The 24498-nt window shown below is 48.3% G+C and overlaps 2 protein-coding genes across 7 annotated transcripts in view; one reads left to right on the top strand and one right to left on the bottom strand.

Moving 5' to 3' along the window:
- Positions 1-16664, top strand: part of Abhd12 (abhydrolase domain containing 12) — a 72287-nt gene extending 55623 nt beyond the window's left edge. For 2 of the 6 annotated variants that reach the window (XM_006500367.4, XM_006500365.4), the window contains exons 3-13: positions 700-805; positions 2794-2913; positions 5736-5766; positions 6866-6911; positions 9308-9437; positions 10379-10416; positions 10763-10842; positions 11723-11805; positions 13806-13884; positions 14751-14878; positions 16017-16664. In XM_006500367.4, the coding sequence (XP_006500430.1) occupies positions 2843-2913; positions 5736-5766; positions 6866-6911; positions 9308-9437; positions 10379-10416; positions 10763-10842; positions 11723-11805; positions 13806-13884; positions 14751-14878; positions 16017-16056 (726 nt within the window). In that variant the 5' untranslated portion in view covers positions 700-805; positions 2794-2842 and the 3' untranslated portion in view covers positions 16057-16664. Of the gene's footprint in view, positions 1-699; positions 806-2793; positions 2914-5735; positions 5767-6586; positions 6647-6865; positions 6912-9307; positions 9438-10378; positions 10417-10762; positions 10847-11722; positions 11806-13805; positions 13885-14750; positions 14879-16016 lie in introns of those variants that run through there. The other 4 variants (NM_024465.3, NM_001356549.1, NR_151505.1 and 1 more) reach the window with 3 other exon arrangements.
- Positions 16665-17408: 744 nt separating this feature from the next.
- Pygb (brain glycogen phosphorylase) overlaps positions 17409-24498 on the bottom strand; it is a 44953-nt gene continuing 37863 nt past the window's right edge. Inside the window, exons 16-20 of the mRNA NM_153781.1 lie at positions 22687-22828; positions 21845-22052; positions 20579-20713; positions 19463-19529; positions 17409-18795 (exon numbers count right to left, since the gene is read on the bottom strand). Coding sequence (NP_722476.1) covers positions 18643-18795; positions 19463-19529; positions 20579-20713; positions 21845-22052; positions 22687-22828 — 705 coding nt within the window. The 3' untranslated portion in view covers positions 17409-18642. The remainder of the gene's footprint in view (positions 18796-19462; positions 19530-20578; positions 20714-21844; positions 22053-22686; positions 22829-24498) is intronic.

Here is a 24498-nt window from a genome sequence, read left to right as displayed (position 1 = left end):
ACATACAGTTTCTCCAGTTACGGCCCTGCTGGCGATGACGGTTAACTGCAAGGCTCTGCATAGTGCCTGGAGTTCACTTGAACAAGGTTCTAGATTTCATCCATTTTGACATCTTTTCTGGGTTAAATGATGGTGCCAGAAACGTGAACCTCTGTGCCTTCTTTCCCTTCTATAACCCAGTCATCTTATCCATTATCCCTTAACCAATGCCTCTGCCAGCTCCCTGGACCCAGCCTTCAGCTGTGCCTTAGCTAAGGCCTTCTGCAGGGTTTTCTCGCCTCTGTGTTGTGTTCAGCCTATCTTGTGCCAGCTTATCCTGTTAAAGCCTTCCCTTCTCTTGCTGCAGTCTCCCACTTGAATAAACTTCCCAGTTCCAGGCTCCACTCTGGCTGTGCCCTTAACTGCAGTGTTTTCAAGCTGTATTTCAGTGTTTCTTAGCTTTACACTTCCCTGAAGTGTGCCTCTCATGTGGCAAAATCCTGACAGCAAAGCACTTAGTGCTGTTGGGAGTTTTCACCTATGCTGTGGGAATGGGGTGTGTATTTGTCAATACATGTATTGTGAGGGTGTATGTATTGTAGTGGGGTGTGTGCTTTGTATGCTCAAGTATGTATGTGAATGCACGGGTGAGCAGAAATGTTGCTTTGTGTGTGTCTATTCTCTCCATTAACCTTGACTTCATCTCTTTGTTCCCTACAGTGAGGGTTCCCTATTTCATTGATTTAAAAAAACCACAGGATCAAGGTTTGAATCACACCTGCAATTACTACCTCCAGCCAGAGGATGATGTGACTATTGGAGTCTGGTGAGTGTCTTCAACCAAGGCTGCAGGGTAGAGAGAAGCACTAGCTGCTTTGGCCTCTTCAGGAGGCTACGTGAGTTCAGTTCAGGCACTGCCCTTGACATTGGTCTTGGGGTGCTGTTGTTTGTTTTTTATCCTCATCCATTCTTCAGACTAAGGGAAGCGCTCAGCTAAATTTGATCTCAGTGGTGCAGTGTGAGATGGCACCAAACTCTCTCCTGAGGTTTTTGAAACAGCAAAGGTTTTGTAACTATATTGTTTTTAGAGTCTTATTTCCAAAGGTTTTTGTTTTAAAAAAAAAAAAAAACCAAACAATCTAGAGACAAAAGAATGTAAGCACACAAAGAGAAATACAGACTTGAATGTATCTTTTCAGAAAGGAATCACTGCTGCCTGCAGTCCTTCCCAGGGGCCTGTGAGAGGGATGTTTACTTTTTTCCATAAATTCACACTGGACTTACGCCCTGTGGCTTCTCTGGAGTGTCCTTGGGATTTATTTTAATGGCTTTTTTGTATAAGTGGTGATTCCTGAACAACTGGGTCAAATCGCGCAGACCCGCATCAGTGTTTTCTTTTTCCCCTCAGAAGCAGCTCTGAATAACTGCCCCTTTATCTTAGCTGGGTCTATTTTTCAGTTGCATACAGTCTCTTTTTGCAGCCTCAGAAACCCACCGTGTATGTGAGAAGTTTGTAAATGGACCCAGTGAGTAGGCTGCCAGTGTGCATGAGAGGCCTTCAGATGCTTCGGTTTGCAGTCTTTGGTAAAGAGTAGAGAACAAGGAGGGAGGCTCTTGTTCTTGGCGGTGGACGTTGGAAGTAGAAGAGTCTTTTTGTCATTTCCTGGTTTGATTTAATTGAGCAGTAGCTGACCTGTGTGTGCTTTTGGAACTGTCAAGAGTTTGACCTGGAGCTGTGTACAGGGCTGTATATGGGGAGAGTGATTGGCCCTTAACCAGGAGCAAGGGTCTGTCATGTTCTGAAGTGTCATGGTGGTACTTAGGCAAAAAGTACCCAGAGTGTTAGAGCGATTGCCATACTAATCTTAAGGTAGTAGACACTGCCGCTGCCCTTGCTGCCTAGACCATTCCGTGACCTTGGAAAACAGCGGGTGCTATTCCCAGCTGCTCTTACTATCATGTCTTCAAATTTTCCCACCAGCTTCTGCAAAGGCCTGAGTGCAACCCAAGGACCCTTCTTGGCTATCAGCTCAGTGTCAGCTGCCCTCTACTCACAGGTTGGAGGTGTGCACACTGGGCCTCTGCCAAGAAGAATGTCTGCTCCAAATGTCTAAAATAGGTCTACATCTTTGCCCCACACCCCATCGATACTGTACACTGCCTAGGCTGGATGAGAACTCCTAGCAACCGTCCTGCCACAGCCTCTCAGGCGTCTGGGACCAGGACTTGTGCTTGTATGGGAGTGACCATTACAGTGGCTAGAAACACAAAAATGTGGTCCTCGTGAATGAATAAGAAAATACATTAAAATAGAAAATAAGGACTTGGCTACTTGATTTTTAAAACACTTATGTCATTAACATCTAGAGTGAATTTGGCTAAGATTTTTAGAGGAAAAGTAGACATCAATTAAGACCCTCCCCAGTGGTTAACAGTTTTCAATTTGACCTTTGTATATCTCTGAAGGAGAGTTTGGCCAAATAGAATAGCAGTATCCAAGAGCCTGGACCAGCCTGTCTGATGGTAAACTTAACCATGTATTTGTGGCTCTAGAATGCAGGAAAGTTCTGCCAGCTAGTACAGGACAGATTTCTCTCACATTTAAACAAGCTACTTGACTAGCAAGAGACCCTTTGCTCTCTAAAGCGGTCAGCATCTAAGCTTGTAGCATATAGATTCAGTTACTTCTTTTACAGGTGAGATAATGTGCCACCCACCCTTCTGTCCACTTGTATGTAGCTAGGAGCTTTGCTGCTTTCTGTCTCCGCAGCCTTAATGTAGGTGCCTGTTGCCCCTCTCTGCTTCTGTCTCCAGGCACACAATCCCCTCTGTCTGGTGGAAGAATGCCCAAGGGAAGGACCAGATGTGGTATGAGGATGCTCTGGCTTCTAACCATGCCATCATACTATACCTGCATGGGAATGCAGGCACCAGGTAAGCCCACACAAGTAGTATGACCTCTGTGCAGTACCTGGCTCCTTCCTAGGCTGAAAATGTATTAGCGTAGACTATGTGAAGCATGCCTGTGGTCTTTGTAATCAGATTTACTGACCTTCTGCATGCAAGGAGAGTTTCTACAGAACAAAGGAAAGGTACAACTTTTCTGGGGCTGGAGAGTTTGGAGGCAGACGTGTGTGCTCTGGACCTGTGGGTCTCTTCTGCCCAGAGCTCACAGACAGGGAGACAGTGCTGAGCAGCAAGCAGCTGTGGAGGGTGCACTTGAATCACATGGAAGGGGATGTGTTTCTGTCAGAGACTAAGCTCCTCTAGCCACAGGAGGGTTCTTTCTGCTTTGGGTCAGAGGGCACTGTGTCTGCTAAAGTGTAGTTTAGGAAACTGGGCTTCTCTTTAAGGAAATGGTAGTCACTCAAGGGGTGGCCTCAGTATACCCTTGAGGAAAATACTGACTCCCTCTCGACTTCCTGTGTTTGTTACCTCTGATCTGAAAAGTGGTAGGCAAGTCTGTGAGATAGCCCCAAGTATAGACTAGGGCAACTATACGAAAAGGCAAGCACTCCTCCTCCTCCTCCTCTTCCTCCTGCTCTTCTTCCTCTTCTTTCTCTTTTCTTCACACTTCTGAAAAAGAAGCAGAGAGTATTGAAAAGTGGCTAGAGGGAAAGCCAAAGGCTGAGCATGTCTGTCCTAGGCAGTCTGTGTATGAGCTGTCTGCTGGCAGTCTTGACACATCAACACAGTAACATCAGTGTGTCCTAATGGGCTGTTGAAAAAGTACACACTTTGTCCATTTGAGCCTTTCTATTTTATCCCAAATGCTTCTCGTGAGTGGGTTTAAGGCCTTGAATTTGAGTCTGGCTTAAGCTGGAGCTGCTCTCCCACCTGAAAAGCCCACGTTCTTTTTATACCACAGCATGTTGTTCGCAATGGGCATAGGGAGGTGCCTTTTTGAAAGAAGAGCATTGTTTGGAAAATAACAGGGTCCCTTTTTCTATGCTTCTTTGGGTTGCCTGTGAGAGAGCCTGAAGGAGTCAGAGGGAGGCAGCCCTTCACCAGCAGGGCAGTGTGAGAGTAGCTTCAGGGTAGACCTTTTATAGGTAGAAACAGCAAGAAAAACAATGTATGGGTCTTTCTAGAAGGGAAGGCAGTCCTGGGCAGCTATCTGCTATGGAGCCATGCAGAGGGCACTGTAGAAAGAACCCAGAAGCACTGCCCACGAGGCTGGTTGCTGTGCCAAGAGCAGACTGTTTGGCTGCTGCTCTGTAGAGTTTGCACTCTGCTTTGTTGAGAACAGGCTGTAATAGGTTTCTCTTCTGCTTTTCAAAGACCAAACAGCTCTTGTAGCATCTTTCTGTAAATGAGAAAATTGTAGTTGGCTGTGGCACATGGTTCTGATAGTAATATGTTAAATAAAAGGACAAAGCTTTCCTGTAGCTTTATGTCTGAAAGGAATATGGTGACATTCAATGCTTTGCTGTGCCCTCCTACTCCCGGAGGCTGCCTTTAGTGCCTGCATTCTGTCTGGTTCTGTCTACACCCCATTTCTTAAGTGCTATGGCTCACCTGCTGAAGTGCTTCGCTGGCTATCCCTCCCTCCGCAAGCACAGTCCCCGGGCAGCTCCATCAGTCTGAGTAATCATAGCACAGAAGTCTCTTGAAGGTGTAGCTTTCTGAGCTCGCAGTCCCACTTTCTGTTTTCAGTCAGCGGAGGGGGTTTGGGGAGTTTAGGAAAGGTGTCTTTCAAAGATAGCTAAGAACATCTGGCGTGATTTCCCTCTGGTCTTGAACACATTTCTTTGCATTTTTGTGCTTCAGTGTATATGTTTTACTCCTCTAACTCATTCGTGTGTCCTTGCAATGGCATTCCCACTAACCATATGCCTGAAATGGCCTCAGTGCTCATTATAAAAGAAGGAAAATAGGCTTGAAGGATGAAGAAAGGATTAACAAATGCTTGGCTAAGACCCTACTCTGCTGGGAGCTAGCCGTTCTCATACACTATGAGTTAACAAAGGCCTCCTGATGAAGGTCCAGCAGGTAGGGCCAGGATTCACTATGTCTTGGTATAGTCCACATGTGTGTGTGGCATGTGAAGGGACATCAGTATAGCCTGATGAGGCAGCACATGGAAAGGAACTCCCATGACCAGGGAGTCCGGATAGGAAATGAGGGGCAAAATAGGAAGGTACTTGGACAAGTTCCTTGACACAATATCCATGGACACAGGTGGCCCTAGCCCTAGGATGCTGGGAAGAGCTGGGTAGCATGGGCAGGCAGGATGGGGGTGTGTTGTTTCCATGTATCTCTTGAATCTGGGACTATTAAGTATTGTTATTATTGAAAAAGTACATATGATAATTAAGAAATACCCTAAGTGCTGGAAATACGTTTGATGCCACTTAGGTGGATCCCGAGAGTCATGTGTCTACCTTAGGCCTTTCTTTGAATGGGCTTTGGGATCCCAGATTTACATTTTTTAAAAATATGTATGTGTGCCTATATGAGATTATGTGCACTATATGTATGTGTGCCTATGTGAGATTATGTGCACTATATGTATGCAGGTGCCCACACATGTCAGAGGGCATCAGATCCTTTGGAAGTATCGTTACAAACAGGTGTAAGCCGCCTGGTGGGGGTATTGGGAATTCAGCCCAGACCCTCTGAAAGAACAGTAAGCATTCTTAACTACTGAACCATCCCTCCAGCTCTGGGATCCCAGACTCTTGAGGGTTATCTTGTCCCTACCTTGAACAGGGGCACTAACAGTTGTTACTGTTTCTCTCCTTTTTATGCTGCAGAGGAGGTGACCACCGTGTGGAGCTGTACAAGGTGAGTGACGATGGCCCAAAGGAGCATGCTGTTTGCTGCAGGATGCTGGACTAGAAGGGGTCACTTGAATCAGCCACTCTGAAAAGTCACCATTCATGAGTGAACATGCCAGGTCATGCCCACTGGTTTTTCATGGTTCTTCCTGTGTAGTTTCTGAGGTGGCTCCAGAACCAGTGCATGCAGTTTGGGGATTCTGTCGCAGGTGTCTGCTAATGAGACAAGAGGCATCTGACGTTGCTTTCTCTAGTAGAAGCAACTCTCTTTGTCCAGGCGCACATGGCTTTGGGTGCTGGCTAGGAGAGGGCAGGGATTACCAGGCTGTTCCTGGGAAAGCACCTGTCTTCCTGAAGGTGCAGTGCTAAGTGCCTGTAGGTGACAGTGGTGGCATGGAAGTCTCTTTCACGGTTCTAGGCATTCCCAAGCCAGTGTATAGTGCACTGTACATGAGTAATGATTGGTTTGGGTTGGTATTTTGGGTTTTATTTTGGTTTTTGTTTTGTTTTGTTTTGTTTTGTTTTTTTCAAGACAAGGTTTTTCTGTGTATCCCTGACTGCCCTGGAACTGCCTGGTCTATAGACCAGGCTGGCCTCAAACTTGGAGATCCATCTGCCTCTGCCTCCTGAGTGCTGGGATTAAAGGTGTGCACCACCACCTCACAGAGTTATGATCTTCATGAGAATGGGCAAGAACAGCTAGTAAATCTGTAGGGAGTCTTTAAAAAATATAGAAAAATTCAACAAAACGAGAGGAATACTAGGTTGCAGTAAGGTTCCTAAAATGAAGTCCCTGGGGTCCACCAACAACATCCTGCCTCCCTCAGGCCTATTGACGGTACCCGAAAGTGTCTGCTGCCCTGTGTGGTAAAGCATCATCCTGACAGGTACAGGAGCTGGCCACTTGGCCATCTAAGCATCAACAGAAAAGGCACCCTTCCCATGTTGCTTAGCCAGAGGAAGTTATGACATCCTCCAGCAGCGGGTCCAGGCAGGAGCTGCATGTACACAGTCTGTTAACTTCCCACTGTATGCATGAGTTCTGCGGGAAGCAAGCTGCTCAGCCTAAGACCGGTTGCCAATAATGGATGTCTTTCACTTCCCAGGTGCTGAGTTCCCTTGGCTACCACGTGGTCACCTTTGACTACAGAGGTGAGGCTCCTTTTAAGAATGGTTCATGCCCTCACTGCTGATTATACTTGATGGGCAGACTTGTGTGAGAGCTTGGAAGTGAGGCAGGCAACTTGTTTGTGCAGTTCTGGGCGTGCACAGATTGTGCTGTCAGGGGAGGAAGGGAAGTAGACATTCTGTTAGCGTCTGGGTGCTGACTTTACTGCCAGTGCCCGGATAGCAACGTTTAAATGCAGAAAATACTGTCCTTTCTCTTTATTGGCCTCGTGTTTTCCCTGCAACTGGACATGTGACTCAGTAGCAGAGCTAGTCTTCAGTCTTGGTAAAACAATGAAAACTGGAAGAAGCTTGATTGAGAGCAGACCGAGTCCCCTGTCTTCTTGGATAGCCTTGCTTCTGTCTTAGTCCGGGTTGTCACTGAGAAGACTGAAAATCCAGTTTGATACATGCAGTGAGCATTAAACATTAATCAGAATGAGCAGCAGGAATACTTTTTTTTTTAACAGTGAACAACTTTTTTAAAGGGATATTCTTCCATAGAATCCCCAGTTGGAGAGCTCAAGGGACAAAGACTGCTCAGCTAGCTTGTTTGATTCTTCTGGCTAGTGCAGTGATCCAGATGTCCTTGGACTAAGGGATAGAAGCCACCGTTACCTACAAGTGGGATTTATATTAGTTCCCTTTTGTTGCTGTAACAAGTTACCATGAACAGCATTATTAAAACAAAGCAAATTTATTATCTTGTAGTTGTGGAAATCAGAAGTCTAAAATCATTAACCCCTGAGGTAGAATTAAAGCTACTGTGAGCTTTGTTCTTCCGTGACTTATGGAGCGACCCCTACCGCTTGCCTTTCCTAGTTGCAGAGGGACCCTGGCATTTGACCTCGCTTTTTTCTTCCCTTTTCTGCACGTATGCCTGCGTGTCAGAGGGCATCAGATCCCATTATGGGTGGTTGTGAGCCACCATGCGGTTGCTGGAAATTGAACTCAGGATCTCTAGAAGAGGAGTCAATGCTCTTAACCACTGAGCCATCTCTCCAGCCCTGCCCTCTCTTTCTGTTATCAAGATGTTTACGAACATTCGGGCTTTACCCAGATCCCCCTGTATCAAGGCTGACTCGTTAGTGGCCTTTATTCTTTCTGCAGCGTAACTCCCCTGGCCTAAGGGTCACATGTTTACCAGTCCTGTGATTAATGTCAGCTTCTCCAGGAGCCACTGTTCTGCTGAACACGGTGATGGCTTTCGCTAAAGACAGTTCCATCAGGATGAAAGTTTTAAGTCAGGTGGTGATGGCACATGCCTTTCATCTCAGCTCTAGAGAGGCAGAAACAGATGGATCTCTGAGTTCAAGGCCAGCCCTCTCTACAGAGGGAGTTCCAGGATAGCCAGGACTACAGAGAGACTCAAAAAACAACAATAAACAACAACAACAAAACAAAGCAAAACAAAGCGATGAATTAAGCTAAGAGTTGGAAAGCCCTGTTCCCTTTCCTGCTTTCTGCCTTCTCCATTCTACAAAGGTTTTTAGAAACATTCTTTCTCATGTGTGCTGAGAAGGCCTCCTCCCTTCTGTGTTCTCTTCCTGTCGTCTCTCAAGAAGCTATCCCCTGCATTTTCTCTTTCAGGCCTTAGTCTGCCTGTCTGTGGTGTGGAACAATCCTGATCTATCTCTGACTGTGCTCCTAGTTTCTGTGCTTCTGTCTCTTCCTTCATGTTCCCTTGTCTCCTACAAGATAGCCTAAGACTATAGTTAAGTCCCTCTTCAGCTCTTCTTCCCTGGGTTTGGAGGGTGGTATTATAATTATGGGGTTGCTCACACAGCAGAATTTTATTTCTGAAACTTGTGGTGTACATAAGTCATATGATGATGACTCAGTGCTGAGCCACTGAGAAGGCAGTTTGTACTTGATCTTTGCTGGAGATGAGGAGGAGAGTCAGACTTGCCTCGGGACTGGGCTCTCCTGACCTCCCCTCCTCCCTGCAGCTTCATGACTTCCTCCTCTTTGGCCTTCTGTTGGCCCTGGGCAGACCGGGCTCATCTTGTCAGCAGTCCACTTGGCCTGGTCCTCGTGAGCCCCAGTGCTGGCCTGTCAGTCGAGCAGAGGAAGGACTAGCTTGAAGGATGCTGGCACCTGTGGGCAGGCGGCAGCAGGGCACGGATTTGAGGTTCTGGTGTGAGCCTTATTAGCTCTGTTGTTAGTTCCCAATCTGATATGCATGTGGAATGACAGGGCCGTCTGGTTTGTCAGCCAGCAAAAGTAAGGAAAGTTCACTTCTGTGTCCTCCTGCCTGTCTCCCTACCACCAGAGTGGAGTGGAATTGAGGACACACAGATAGGGCTGCTGTTGCTCATGGGGCAGCTTTCACTGGAGCTGCTGTAAGTTCACCAGCTGCCTTTGACATTCCTCTCTCTCAGGTTGGGGTGACTCAGTAGGAACACCATCGGAGCGAGGCATGACGTATGACGCACTCCATGTTTTTGACTGGATCAAAGCAAGAAGTGGTGATAATCCTGTGTATATTTGGGGCCATTCACTGGGCACCGGGTAAGAGCTCTCAAAGCAGAAGGGTAATGTAGTGAAGGCAGGCCTCATTGTGTGACCTCTGAAGCAGCCCAGTGTCTCTGAGCCTGTAGCATCTTCCAGTCCTCAGTCCTGGTTCCTGCCCCTGTGTAGGGTAAGGGAGTGAAGCACATGAGAGACTAAGGAGAGACTGAAGTTCAGAAGTGCCTTAGAACCAATATGGGCATGGAGATGGCAGCCAGGGTTCCAGGGAGCTCTGCTCTCAAAGCATTTTCAGAGTGCAGACAGAGTACCTAGACAGTGTCAGCTGTGACTTAGGTGTGTTTACCAACCACTGAGTCCAGGAGCACCAGGGAGAGATGTTTGGAACCAGCTTTGTCACTTTGGCATGTTCAGCTTAGCAGGGAAGACCAAGAAAAAAGATGTACCTGGATTCTGCAGAGTGAAGTCCTAAAAAGAGCCTTGGTCCTTGTCTTCTGATACCTTCCTCTGCGAGCATACTGGCTCAGCCCTTACTTAGCCCCTTTCCTCATGTGGCTATCATCCTGCAGCCCTGCTGGGAGGAGGGAGGGTACCCCAGTGGAAGGATGCTAGCTTTCTCTTTGGTTGTCTGCACAGCATCTGCCAGGTGTTATTCTAAGACAGCAGGAGGTCCCTGACCCTGGTAGATGACAAGTGCTACTGTCCTCCTGTCTCTCAGCAGTAACTGTACCAACCAGCCAGTGTACCAGGTGAAAGGAGGGAACAGGGCAACCTGTGGGAGAGATCACATGTCTGAGGACAGGAGGGTGGCTGCTGTCACCTTTTAAGAAAGGTCAACTTATGGTTCACCTTGTTCCTCCCGCTCACCCTGAAGCTCTCAGTTAGCTTCTCGGGTCAGAGTCTCTGAGCATTTTCCAGGATCCGCACAGCTTCACTTAAAAGGATTTTCTTCAGAATTCAGCTGAACTGTTTTTTCTTTCCAGAGTGGCAACAAATCTGGTACGGCGCCTCTGTGAGCGAGGTGAGAGAGCCAGGCACCGTGTGGCTGGGGACCATGTTGTTAGTGATCCGATCCCTGCTATGCATTCTTGCTTGGCAAGCAAGGTCTAACTGACAAGCTGCACAGTGATAGCATGAGCTGACCGTCAAGGGTGGGGCCCCAGGTGTTCTCAGAGTTTGCCCCGACCTGCCCTCCCAGTAGGATCCTTTAAAGTCATCTGGAGCCCCTTGGGGGCTGGGGCTGATAGTGGTGGGAAGCTCCTGCAAAAGTGGGTACCTGGTCTCTCTGTCCTGTCTCCACACCCCAGCCCCTAGCTTCACTGGCTCTGTCACTTCTTACCCACTGTCTATTCTCTTTGTCTATCTAGAGACGCCACCAGATGCCCTTATATTGGAGTCTCCATTCACAAATATTCGTGAAGAAGCAAAGAGTCATCCATTTTCAGTGGCAAGTATATGAAAATAAAATGTATTTTCATTATTAAAATGATAATTATGAAAATAAGAGCAAGTAGATAATGAAACTAGTCATCATAAAAGGAATGACTTAACATTTACTAAAGACTCATAGTTCTCGGCACTGGCCTGCCCATAGAGCTGCCAAAGAAGGGGGAAGTAGCTTTCAGCCCAGGGCACTGGCATTGTAGGAGGCTTTGCCCCTGTGGCCACATTGCATACCCAGTCCTATTTGGCTTCACTGCACACCTGATCTCACAGCATCTCTGCCCACTTGGTGCTGTGGAAGGCTACAGACTAGCTCCCTCCTTGGGGTGGAGCCTACACTATGGGTACTAGAGGATTATTAGAACCCAGGCTCAGTGCACTGGACATCCCAGGATTGTCTCAGAGTAAAATCCAGGTAACCTTGCTCTAGGGCCGGTCCGTCCCCACCTCTCCCTCATGGGGTGGAATCCATCCTTTTCCCCACCCCGCCCTGCTACTTCCCACTTCAGCTCCTGACCAGTGTGTGACCTGGAGTAGGTTTCATGCTCCCCCCATGCCAGAACACCCCTTTATTTTCTCATGTCACTGGTGCTGCCTCTCCCCGACAGTTTGTGAGGAAACAGCCTTTGAGTCCCATTTCCTTGGTGGGCATCTGTCTTTCTGTCTGTGGAGAGTCTGGTTTGTGGTTGCACGTGAGCTGTGGAAGCCCCATCTGATCTACGGGGCCGGATGAGTCTTCTCTTCCCAGTCGCAAAGCCAGGACAAAGCTGGAAATGGAAACTGCACGTCTCCTAATTCCTTGAACCTAAACTGCCATAACTCTCAGCCTTTTCCTTCTGCACAGCTATCTTAGCCCTTCTGAAAACGCTTTCTGTCTTGTTCAGATATACCGATACTTCCCTGGCTTTGACTGGTTCTTCCTCGACCCCATTACAAGCAGTGGAATTAAATTTGCAAATGACGAAAAGTGAGTATTGTGGTGGAGTGAATAGAAAGACACAGGGCCCCACCCCATGACTCAGCGCGGTATTAGCCCGACAGAGTGGGCTTCAGAAGACCCACGGCTGGTCCCCCGTGTCTTTTGAAAGGGAAAGTCAAGTTGAGCTTAGTATTAGAAAAAAGAAAGAGCATTTAGATGGCAGGGCAGGTCTGTCTCTGCCACTGTGTGCAACCCGGGAGTCAGCATCCCAGCATCCCGGGTTTCTCCTCCCACCTCGTCAGGCAGGCTCTCGCGCTCTCTCTCGCTGTTTCTGCCGTGCTGCATATTTATTCTAGGCATGCTGACCCACAGCTTCTGGGCCATCCTCCTGCCTCTGTTTCCTGTCTTAACCGCAGGGGTGCTGGGATTACAGATGCCTGCTACATAGGCTCCAGAAGTCACATTATATTGTCAGGATTGTGCAGCGAGCGCTGTATCTACTGAACAAGTAGATAATGAAAACAGTCATTAAAAGGGAACACTTTTCTTTTGGTATAGAAGTAAAGAATTGTAAAAAATTAATAACATATTTTCGTCCATATATTTTTCCAGTCTAGAACCCAGGGCTTCTAAATAGACATTAAAGCAGTATTTAAATTTAATAGTGACCACATTGAAATAGATGTGAAAACATAAGCAGTTTTCCTTCAGGTATGTATTTTTGCTTCTAAAAATAAAAATGTACCATATTAAAATTTAAGTAACCATTACAAACAAAACCCCTTGCTTAAGTATTACCATTGTAGATCTTACAAGACAGTTATCTGAGTAAAGCAAATTTGCTTTTAAAAAAAGTGAGTATTGGCCCCAGGAAGCCTTTGGCTCCAGCTCTCCCACAGAGATAGGTGGATATGAGTAGCTGCGGACCGAGCACCAGTGGAACCTGCTTGAGCCTGCATAACAGCTTCGTGGGTAAATGGGACCCTCCTGCGCTCACGTGGACAGTTTCTGTACCAAGGATTTGCCGCTTTCTCCAAGAGGCTTAGGTTAAAGGAAACAGCTTATCAGATGCCTCACCACTGGGTGCTTTTCTTGTGAGCATGAAGACCTGAGTTTTAGCTCCAGAACTCATGTAAAGAAAAAGCCAGGCATGAAGATAATGCTTGTAATTCAAGTGCTAAGAAGGCAGAAACAGGTTTCTGATTGCCTGAGGTCAGTAAGAGATCCAGTTTCAAAACAAAAGGTAGGCAGGCACCTGGAGATAATGTCTGAGATCATCCTCTGGCCTTTACCTACATGTACATGTGTGTGGGTATATACACAAGAAATGCACCAACATGAGTCCTATGTGTGCTGGGTGCCAGCTAGTAGGACATTATGTTTGGGGTCGCACGCTCTCTCTGTCGGGATGGCACTGTGCTAACTTCAGGGAAGTGCACAGCTCTATTAGAGGTCAAGATTGAAACAGCTCAAGTGGCTACCCCAGTCGCCCTGTCCAGTCCTGGTAGCTGCTCTACAGGACGCTGTGGCTTGCTGAAGAACTCTGGCTCTGTTGGACCTATTGTGACATTTGCCATTAAGGACTCAAAGCTAGAATGACTTAAATGACAATTACACAAGATTAAGTGGAGCACGGATTCTTTTAACCAACAGGTTCTTAGTAATACCCATTTGCAGTAAGATTCTTAGAGCATTTAAATACCCTTATTTGTAAAGATTGTGTGTTGTTGTTGTTGTTACTATTAATGTAGCTACTGGCAAAGTTAATGGTTTTCCATTTTCATAAAATACGCAGGGATCAGATGTTGGGGAGTGAAATGACCTCTAGATTGACATCTTAACACTTAGCTGAAATACATAATTATTTCAAACAAAACAGAACAAAACCTAAGAAGTTATTTCTTAGTTCTATAGTAAAAAGAAACGTAGCTACATTCAGGCTATTAAGCACCAAGGAAGAACACACCATAAACCCAAATCTCTGCCCAGGGTGATGGGTACAGGCAACCCCTCTTTGGTCTCCACCTAACAGCCCCTTTCTCCTGCAGTATGAAGCACATCTCCTGTCCTCTGCTCATCTTGCATGCCGAGGATGATCCAGTTGTGCCCTTTCATCTCGGTAGAAAGGTGGGTGTTGTGTGATGCTGCCCCTGGTACAGTAGTTGCCATTCGCCCTCAGTGTAGATCAGGTTGGGCACGCAAGGTAGGGAAGCAGGCTCTGCCCGCTGTGTTGTGAAGTGGGCTCCCATCACAATAGTCTGCATCTTTTCCAGGTGCTTGACGACCTATGAGGTCTACTGTCAGGGTCAAGAGCAGACTGCTGTTCTATCCACCAGAAACTATGACAAACAAGCATTAGAACCCAGGCTGACATGGGAGGATTGAGGGGACCACTTGTGGCTCAGTTGGCAGAACTCATGTAAAGACATCTAGGCTATATTCTTGCCTTCGTGGATAAACTGCAGGGAGGGACCTAGCACTTGCTGCTACTAAATCTGCATTGACTTTGCTGCTGGAAAGCTGGCTTAGATGGGGGGTGAGGGGGCGTGGCGTGTAAAGAATACCATACTGGGCACAGGAGTGCCTAGAGAAGTGCTTGGCATGCCTCATCAACAGACTTGGCACACGACTCGCTTTGGGCAGGCTTTATACGTTACACAAAGATGAAGCCATCCAAGAGAGTGTGAACTGCCCAGCAGCGCACCCCTGGTGCATGGAACTGAGCTACCCCTTAGCTGTTTTCAGAGGAAGGGCACTGTGGAAGTAGAAGAGCAGAAAAGGGGTCATAAATGGTGGACTTTATGGACGTGGCAATGCCTAGCATTCCCAGACTCTGGCTTCTTGGACCTGGCTGTGTAGGCTGTAATGACAGAAGCAGTGTCTATGGGCACTTGGGCTGTTCTCTGGAGGAAGCACCAGTCTTTATTGAAGGGGAGAGGTCATAGGCGGTTCTCCGTTGGGCTCTAGGCTGATTCCTCTCTCCCTCTCACCAGCTATACAACATTGCTGCACCATCTCGGAGTTTCCGAGACTTCAAAGTCCAGTTTATCCCCTTTCACTCAGACCTTGGCTACAGACATAAATACATCTACAAGAGCCCAGAGCTTCCAAGGATACTGAGGTGAGACATTCTCTTCTAACCCTTGAGCCTCTCTGGACAGCTAGCCTCACACCTAGCTGTGCAGCAAGTGACAGTCACTGAAGCCATTTGAGCCGCTCAGAAGTGTGCTGCAGGGTCAGTGATTCAAGGGCCTTCCACCAACACCATGTAGACGTTACAACGTTTGTTCTCCTTTCTTCTGGATAATATGATCAGATGGGGCATATGGTCTTCCGGTACACATCGCACAAACGCACATGAGCACACGAATAGGGGAGTACCTAACAGTGTGCACATGTACCATCCTTACTCAGGCTGCCATGTGTGTGCAGAGTGTGCAAGCATCCTGGGGGCCTTTGAGTGCACATGCACCACTCCCAGTACATGGAAGGCTTCATATGTACAGGAGTACAGGATACAGCTTCCTAAAGGGAGGCCCTGTTTCTGGCTACTACACACTAGTCACTCTTGGACAAGATGTAGGCTGCAGCCCAGAACCAAAGTATGAGTGTGGAGTAGCAAGGATCAGTTTCTGACTGGCCTCCCATGTGGCCATCCTCCATGCTCCTACATAGATTTCCCCATAGCATCACCTAGCTCCTTGTCAGATGACCCAGGCTCCACTCGCCACCACTCAGCAGTCCAACCCTCCCTGCCCACCATACTGGGGCTGCTGTGCAGCACATGAACCCAGAGCACTGGGCTACTTGTTGAGCACTGTTGCTGCTGAAAGGAGTCCGCTGTTCATGCTGGTAGGCTTGAGAAGTGGGCTAAGGGCCAGTTATTCCCAACCTGTGACTAAAACTGGTTGCTTAAATTATCTCCCAAAGAGCAATATCCTGTGTAGTCCAGACCCTAGATCCTTAGAAATTCCAGAAGCAAAGCTACATTACAGTAAAGGCTGCTATTTGGGGCAGGGAGCTGAATAAGTTCTGTTTAGAATTGACATCTTTCCCCTCCCCATTCCCAGCCTTGCCTGGGATTTGACCTGGGAGCTGCAGTGTTCTTCCTGCCTCACTCCGAGGGCCTTCTTGTCAGGTGGCCCGGAGCCCTAGATTCTTTGCTGCCTCTACCACCTAAGGCAGCCACTTGAGGACTGTGGGAGTGTGCTCTTAGGTCCAAACACAGTTTCACTTAGGCTTACCCTTCTCTGGTCTAGGGAATTCCTAGGGAAGTCGGAACCGGAACGCCAGCACTGAGACTGGCCCATGAAGGAGCATGAAGACCCACCTTCCTTCCTTCTCCCCTGGACAGCAGCCTGGCACCCCGAAGCCCAGAGTGCCACCACCTGTGGTGCTCAGGAGCCCAGTGCACACCTAGAAAGAGGACTCAGACACAGCGGGCAGAGGCTCCTGATGGACCTGTGAGGAAAGCCCGGTGGCAGGCAGGTGGCCCCCCCAGCCCTCTGGTGACCACTGTATCTGAGCTCTTTTTGGGAAGGCTTATAGACAGCAGGTGGACCCCATATGCTGGGCATAGGGAGCCTGGGAAGGGCTCAGGAGCTCAGGACCACTCCAGGCTCTCTGGCACCATTGCTTAAGATTCAGGAAAATGGTTCTTTCTGCCCTTCCTAGCGTTTACAGAACAGACTCCAAGTGGTTCAGTTTGTCTCCTACAGCTCATTTACCTGCTTGCCTTCCTCAGCTGTCCCTGCCTCTCCTGGCATCTGATTACCCACAGTAAGGGGCACCTGGATCTGCACTTCTTCCATTCTGCCCACCTGTCTGTCACCTAACCTGGCCGTAGACTGAGCATTTATTTAAGAATAAAATCTCGGTGGTGGTCTATTTATTGTTTTCTCTACAAAGCAGGAATCAGAGTTTCTTCCTTTGCTACCCCTCACAGCTCTGTTCCTGACCCCTGCCCCAGACACAATCCCCACAGAAGTCAAAGATCTGCCCCCAACTCTTCAGGCACTGGGTTCTGCTCTGAACGGAGGCACCTACTCCTAAAAGGCAGGCCTAGACAAAGAGCCCACATGACCACGCTACGCAGGAACATTGGCATGGCCAACACAGAAGCACTGATCTTCCAGAGGATATGAGCCGTATAACCAGGACCTGGGAACCGGCCAGACTCATTTCACCAGTGTCTTGGTCCAAGTGTGTTTGGCCTTTTGTCAAAGCAGCCTGACCTAAAGCTGTCCACCTGCAGACTAAGCAGGGCTGAGAAGTTAGAGCACAAGGCGTAGCAAGACCTGACATGAGGAGCAGCCGTGGGCTAGTTAAAGGACCCATGTCTGGAACTCATGCTCACCCACAGCAAAGTATCATAGCGCCGGCTCCCTAAGTGATCCTCACGACACGGGAAACAGGCCTTCCCTGCCTCACTCTAGGCCAGGGATTTAGCTTTACTGAACCCAGCCCGTGGTACCCACCATCAGGGTCCTTGTATAAACTGGTCTGTGCCAGCAACTTGCGCCTGGCTACAAAGGGACAACTGCAGCCTATTCCACAGGGTGACTATCCAGGCTTATATCCTCTAGCCTCTCGAGGGAGTTACCTGAAACTGTATGTCATGGTGGAAATGCAGATACCACAGTGACCAACCATAGGCATAGAAGTTTAATCCATTTCTCATACAAGGAGGTAATAGCAAGTAGTAGAAGGGTGGTCATGTATTGCGGCTTCAGGGGACCTCATGCACAGGGCAGCAGATGACCAGCCCTAGAACCTGCCCACCCACCCCCACAAGCTACCACAGTGGCTCCGGTGATTTAAGTCCTGAAAAGACACTTCCCAGCAAATGCTCCCATGGTGGGGAAAGCGAGGGGTTCTCCTGCCCACCCCCAACCAGATAGAGCAGTGCAAGGTGGTGAAGCCTCTGGAAGGATAGTTTTATGTGGTTTCTATGACAACGCACTCTCCTTTGGGCGGCACTTAATGTAGATTCTGCCCTCTGAGGAGCACAGCTCCTGTGGTGGGTCCTCACCATGCTGCTGTAGCAGAGTGGAGTGTACACTGGACCCTCTGCAGGGCCAGCAGCTTAGTCGTCAGCCTAGCAGAAATATCCACACTGACCAAGTTCAAGGTTTACTTGCTAAAAAGGAAGGCTTAGCTAGTTTCAGTTCCTCCTGAAGTGTTATTTCCTGTTGAAAAAGCAAAGAACTAAACCAACCCTCTATAAAATTGCCAGTCCTCAACCAAGGTCTCAGTTACGGGATAAAGGTCTCTCTCTCTTCAGTGCTCCTCTCCAGGGGTTCTGGGTTCTACTTGACACCCACAGGGTTCCACAGATGGCTAGAGGCATGGCCTATATGGGTCAACCACCCACATACTCAGTACAGTCAAGGGCAAAGGACAGGAAGCTGTGAGCATGAAGCCTGAAGCAAAGGTTCTACCCAGCAGGCCAACAAGACCACACACTGGGGCTGGCTGTACCCTATGGCTGGTGACCCAGGTACTAGCAGAACATAGGAACACTGGCTACCACAGATCCCTATTCACACCCCAAACTAAAGGCTTAAGCTCACTCAGCTACGTGCAGGATTTCAGGGGCTCAGCTCCACTCCCTCCCTGCTCGGCCTCTGGGGATGATGATGGGCTGAAGCTGTGGGGACCATCTCTGCCCATCTGTGCTGTGAACTCTGCAACAGTTCTTCTGTAAGAAGCCAGGAGGATGCCACGCCTTCTTCCTCATCCAGGTCCTCAAAACCATTCCCATGGTCCTTCCTGGAAGCATGGCACTTCGGATAGCAGGGACCAGCGGCTGCTTGCAGTGCCTGAAGACTGGCGTGGGCACAGTCAGCTAAGCAAGCCACTGCTCTCACTGTGTGGGATAATTAATTAGTCCTTGGGGAGGTTGGGGGGTGGGATCTGCAGGTCAGAGGGCTCCACACCCCAGATCTCCCGGGCGTATTCAGTGATGGTCCGGTCACTGGAGAACTTGCCAGAGCAGGCTATATTCCTGATCACCTTTTTAGTCCACTCCTTGGAATTCTGTGAAGGGAAAAACAGACTGATTAGCATTTGGCAGAGCTAAGGGATCCTAGGAGCCCAAGCCTTCAGAGCATGATGACATTAACAGATAAACTCTGAGCCTTGGGGCAGCCTGTGGTAGAAGAGACTGCAGCCATGTGCTCACAGAAAAGCCCTCACTTGGCCAGAAGAGACACACTGGATTAAGGGACCGGTTGCTTAAGACAGGATTACTGTTTTGTCTTCTAGAGGCTCCTAAGGCATGGCTCGCAACATTAAGCCAAGAGCACAAACTGGTGAGCAACTGCCACAGGCAGACCCAGTGTCCAAAAATGACTAAGCACTCCCTTGTAAGACTTCAGCTTCATTACAGCTTGCTCTAGAACTTCAAAACTGTCCCCGGACTGGAGGCTCCAGACGTCAATGGAAGGAGCCTTCTAGGAAGATCTTGATTCTCGTGGGCCAGACCCGTGGGTGATATTTTCAGGTTCCTTATTCTAGTTTTGACTATCAGAAAAGGTTTTCCTCATGACACCTAATGCCCGGAGAGCTGACCTAGAAACAGGCTGGACAGACTGATATCAGAGCAGCCCACCCCTCTGGTCTCAACCATGGGTTGAGAAGTGGTCTAACCCCCAAACAGATCCACACAGACCTAGCCAAACACATCTAGGCCCACAAGCCTTACCCGGTATAGACGGTCCACCTGGGCCTGGCATTGGATGTAGGCTTCATAGTCTGCAAATACCTTGAATCTGAAACAGGAGTAGGAGGCTGGGTCAGGGCAGGATGTGCAGTGGGTAAGGAGCCCAGCCTAGAATGCCTGTCCTCTGGTATTTCCCAGAGGACAATTTCCCAGCCAGTTGATTGGCCCAAACTAATGCCGTTCATATCCTCCCAGCTCTGTTGGGGGCCAAAGTGGAGACTATTCTGCCTGTGGGTACCAGGCTGTACTAAGTCCACAGGCTTCTCTGAGAGTCCTTAGGTTCTGGAGGTGCTTTTTAGAAAGTCTGGTTTCACCAATTTCTTTTAAGGAAATTGTCATTTCCAAAATAGGTGTTAGAAGTGCACAACCCAAACGGCAAGCCCACGGTGCATTTTATTTTATTATCTAGGCAGAGGCATGACTCACTATTTAAAAGTCCCTCATCGTAGCCTCCAACAGGGTCCCACTCTGTGCTGTGCATCTAGTCTGAAGCCAGTGGGCAGCACTGGCTTTAAAGAACCTTAAAGACAGGTTCACCAGAGCAATCCAAAGTGGAGAGGTTAACACCAGATTCAACTTTTACCAGCAGGGTAAACACTACCCCGAGGCACCAGTGTCTTTGTAGACCTGCCATCTAACTAGGTTGGGTATAACCATGCCATGTTTAACGATATACCTCAAACACTGACTACATTGTAAGTTTGCAATGAGACAAACTGACTCCATTTTTACCAGGGAATGTCCCTGAGACTAACACTTATCATAGATAACCTCCCTGCCATCACATAGAGGGTGCACTCCTGAGCACCCTCTGCTGGTCTGCAACAGCCCAGGGGACAGAGCTCCGCCTTGTTCACACCTATGAGGACTGGGGGCTGGGTGGTCCAAGGTCCCCGAGGTATCACTAGAAGCCACTGCAGATGTGGCTGTGAGTCTGGCTGTGGTAAGGTCTCCTGGACTGAGGCGGAGAGAAGATTATAAAACCAGATCTGACCCTCATAACATGGAGTTTTCAGCCCACCAGGAGAGTTCAGCTGTCTCAGTAGTGGGGACTAGTGGCCAACTTGGAAAGCCAAAGTAATAGAGGTTGTCTCCTACCTGTCGTGGTACATCAGCATGTTAACCACGTCCTTGAAGCAGTCTGGATCTTTGGGAGAAAAGAAGCCACTGCTGATCTGATCCACAGCCTGCCTCAGCTCAGGCAGGCGCTCATAGAATTCTCTGGCATTGTACCTAGGAGAGATGAGGTCACTTAGCACAGGAAACCCCAGACAAGCAGCCTCAAAGACAGGCTGTGGGAACAGGTTATGCTTGAATAGAGGTTATGCCTCTATTCTGTGGCAACTCCTCCTGGTGGCCAAGGGTATCAGCTACTGATCCATGTGGCTTCTAGGCCCTTGAGATGTAGCTGCTTAGATAAAAGTCAATCCCTGCTTCCTTTACTATTCAGAGAAAGGTTATCACCGTATCTGTATTACACAAAAGGCTCCCTTCATCTTTCTGCTAGAGAATTCAAAGTCCACCACCATAAAATCCTGGCCAGAGCTCTGAAAAACAAAAAAACCAAAGGAGTACACTCTGAGAGACATGATGCCTGAGAGGGTCCTAGTGGGACCCTAGAATGAAGGACTAAAGCCAGACAGGTTGGCATAAAGCTAGCTGTGACTTACCAAGAAATCTGAGAGGAATGAGGGACATTCAGGCCCCAGGACACAAAGCTGAGAGAGAAACTGAGACACCCTACACAAATACATGAGCTCTTGGGGTGACAAGGACAGTTTGATCTCACTGCTACCTAAGGTCTCACTGAACAAACACATTCACACCTCCAGGAGTTCTGGAAAGCAATTAAAATTGCACTGTCTTTAAATTCACAGGCTAGGTTCCCTCATCAGTGTCAGGGTCAGGAAAAGCAGCTGCTTTCAGATCAGAAATGGGGATGCACAACGACCTCGGCCACCAAAGGCAGGAAAGGGCAATACAGCATGGACTTTAACAACAGTGTGTCACTGGGAGACTGTATACCCGCAGTAAGATGTAAACAGTGGGAAGCTGGACGAGTGGGAGACAGAAGCTCTCTGTACTGTTTGAGATTTTCTGCATTCTATTTCAAAATGGCGAGGTCTATGGACTGTGTCTTGTCTGGCCCTGAGTTACGGTAAAGTCCCTGTAGGAAGAGGCTGGTAACCAGGGCCTCAGTTGACGGGAGGAGTGCTTGTCTCGGTCGGGGACATGCAGGAGCAGCCAGACTCCTTGGGAACCTCATGTTTTGTACTTATGAATGGACTCAATGAGTACTGAGTCCCTGACCCATGTCACCTTTTACAGCCCCCTCCCCAAAGCTGTCACATATCCAACACATACCCTTTCTGGTCCAGGGCCTCGACATCTTCCACCCGCATACCAAAGATGAAGAGGTTCTCCTCCCCGGCCTCCTCGGCCATCTCCACGTTGGCACCATCCATGGTGCCGATGGTGAGCGCTCCATTGAGCATGAACTTCATGTTGCCTGTGCCCGAGGCTTCAGTGCCCGCAGTGGAGATCTGCTGGGACAGGTCAGCCGCTGGGATCACTGCCGGGAGGTAGGGACAGAGAAACACAGGATGGCAGCTCAGCCTAAGGCCTGCTTCACCCACCCATTCCACATTCCCTTTCCCCCTTGAGATAGCCTGTCTCCAAGGAGGATGATCTTAGGATAGGAAGCCAGTGAGCTCACTGCCAAATAAGCAAGGAGACTGACCACAAAGGAGCCACCTGAATTTTCAAGACTCCTCTGGACCAGCTTAGCTAAGGCTTTGAGGTCCCCAGAAAAGGATGACAGCAGTGCTGGCACAAGCAGCACACCTCGAAGGAAGAGGGAGAGAGGGGGCAGGAGGGAGGGAAGAGAGACAGGGTGAGGACAAGGTTCAAGGAAGGTTCAGGGACATCAGGGGAGTCACACTATGCTGTAGTGAGAGCCCCAAGGGCAGCAGGCAGAGCTGAGGGTAGGAGGAGCGACAGTGAAATCCAGGCAGGCACAAGGAGGTCCAGATGCCAAGAATGACGCTGGCTCTGCCTATCATGTGCAAAGGCTCTTGGACATACTCATGACACACAGTGTTCCCCTGGCTGGTGACTTAAGTGGAGAACAGGCAGGCCTGATCAGCACTGCCAACCCTGTCTGTTCCCAGCCCCAAGCAGAACCCAGTCAGGGAGTCTAGGGTTACCTTTCTCAGCTAAAGACACACGGTAGTTCTCCAGGAAGATCACTCTGAGCCTGTCGCCCACAACTGGATCATGATTGACAACATCTCCAATGGATGTGACCAGCTTGATGATCATCTTAGCCATGTGGTAACCAGGAGCTGCCTAGAAAGAGGAAAGTGAGAGTTAGGGGAACTTAACATCAACACCAAGTTCAGGTTCCAAAAAGGGTCCAGGGAGCACTCAGTGACACTTCTGCCTCCTAGGCATGTGAGACAGGGACCTGTGAGCCATGGAGACGTGTGCCAGGCTGGCCAGTAGACTGCAGACCATGGAGGTCACACCGGCAGTGTCCCTGTTAGTGTTGGGGAAATAGAAGGACCTAGCTTTGTCTGTCTTAACTTCTACTGACTCCAAATGTCACCTCACTTGTGCGACTTACTAGCCTTGAATTTGATTTTTTTTTTTTATTCTAGTCAGTGTTTTAGAAACTACAAGATGTAGTGGTGCGCACCTTTAACCTCAGCACTCAGAAGGCAAAGGCAGGTAGGTCTCTGTGAGTTTGAAGCCAGCTTGGTTTACATAGTGAGTTCCATCCAGGACAGCAAGGGTTACATAGTGAGACCGTGTCTTAAAAAAACAAAAACAAAAACAAAAGAAAAGAAAAAAAGAAACTACAAGATAAAAGAAATGAAGACTTCTGGAACTACTAACTTACAGAAACTACAGAAAATGAAGAGATATACTAAAATGTACCGGAGGGATACTGTAGTGGTTTGAACATGCTTGGCCCGGGGAGTGGCGCTATCAGGTGTGGTAGCCTTGTTTGAGGAAGTGTGTCACTGTGGATGTGGGCTTTAAGAACCTCCTCCTAGCTGCCAGAGGCTGTTCCTTGGTTTCCTTTGGATGAAGATGGAAAACTCTCAGCCTTGCCTGCACTATGCCTACCTGGACACTGCCATGCTCCCCTCACCTGGATGATAACGGACTGACCCTCCGAACCTGTGAGCCAGCCCCAATTAAATGTTGTTTGTTATAAGAGTTGGCTAGGTCATGGTGTCTGTTCACAGCAGTAAAACCCTAAGACAGGTATGTTCAGAAAAGGCTAGCCTCAAGAAAAAGCCAACTTCTTTAACAAATATACTGAAAATTAAAGAAGACATAAGGAAAACTCACAGGTTTAAGAAAAACTAAGACATCAATCTCAACTTGAGGACTTTCTTCGAAGTCTTGATTCAAACTATTAGAAATACTTATAGGGCCAAGTGTGTGGTAGAAAGCTTGTGACAAGCCCTGGGTTTTATCCCAAGCACTGCAAGAGTGAATGTAACTTTAGCTGGACACTGTGACTCTTGCTTGTAGTCCCAGCCACTCCAGGGCTGAGGCGGGAAGATGACTTTGGAGCCAGTTTGGGTGACATAATGAGAAGCCCCAACTCAAGAGAAAAACATTTAAACTTCAGTAAGACAAAGTGGGTAGCGGTCCCACAGTATTTATTGGCGTGGAAGAATCCTTTTCCTGTGTGATGTATGATATCCCACAGTGATGCTGAAGATTAAAACATCTTGTAGTTTTGCAGAAACGCCACTTGAAAAGATGGACCCTGAAGTATAACGTGTTGTATCATCTGGACTTCACTCTGAAGTGGTTGAGCAGGACGCTCGGCAGTCCTTCCTACTTTTCTCTAAGTTTTTTTTTTTTTTGTTGTAATTACTTTATAACCTCCCTAAAAGCCCACACTGCTTTGGACTGTACATACTAAAATACTAACATATATGATGTCCAAATTTGCTTCCAGAATACCAAATGATGAGTAGGGGTAGAGACCAAACAAG

This window comes from Mus musculus, chromosome 2 (assembly GCF_000001635.26).
Source record: "Mus musculus strain C57BL/6J chromosome 2, GRCm38.p6 C57BL/6J".
Lineage (NCBI taxonomy): Eukaryota > Metazoa > Chordata > Mammalia > Rodentia > Muridae > Mus > Mus musculus.
Note: the sequence above shows the minus strand (reverse complement) of the source record. Positions and strands in the feature narration are given on the sequence as shown.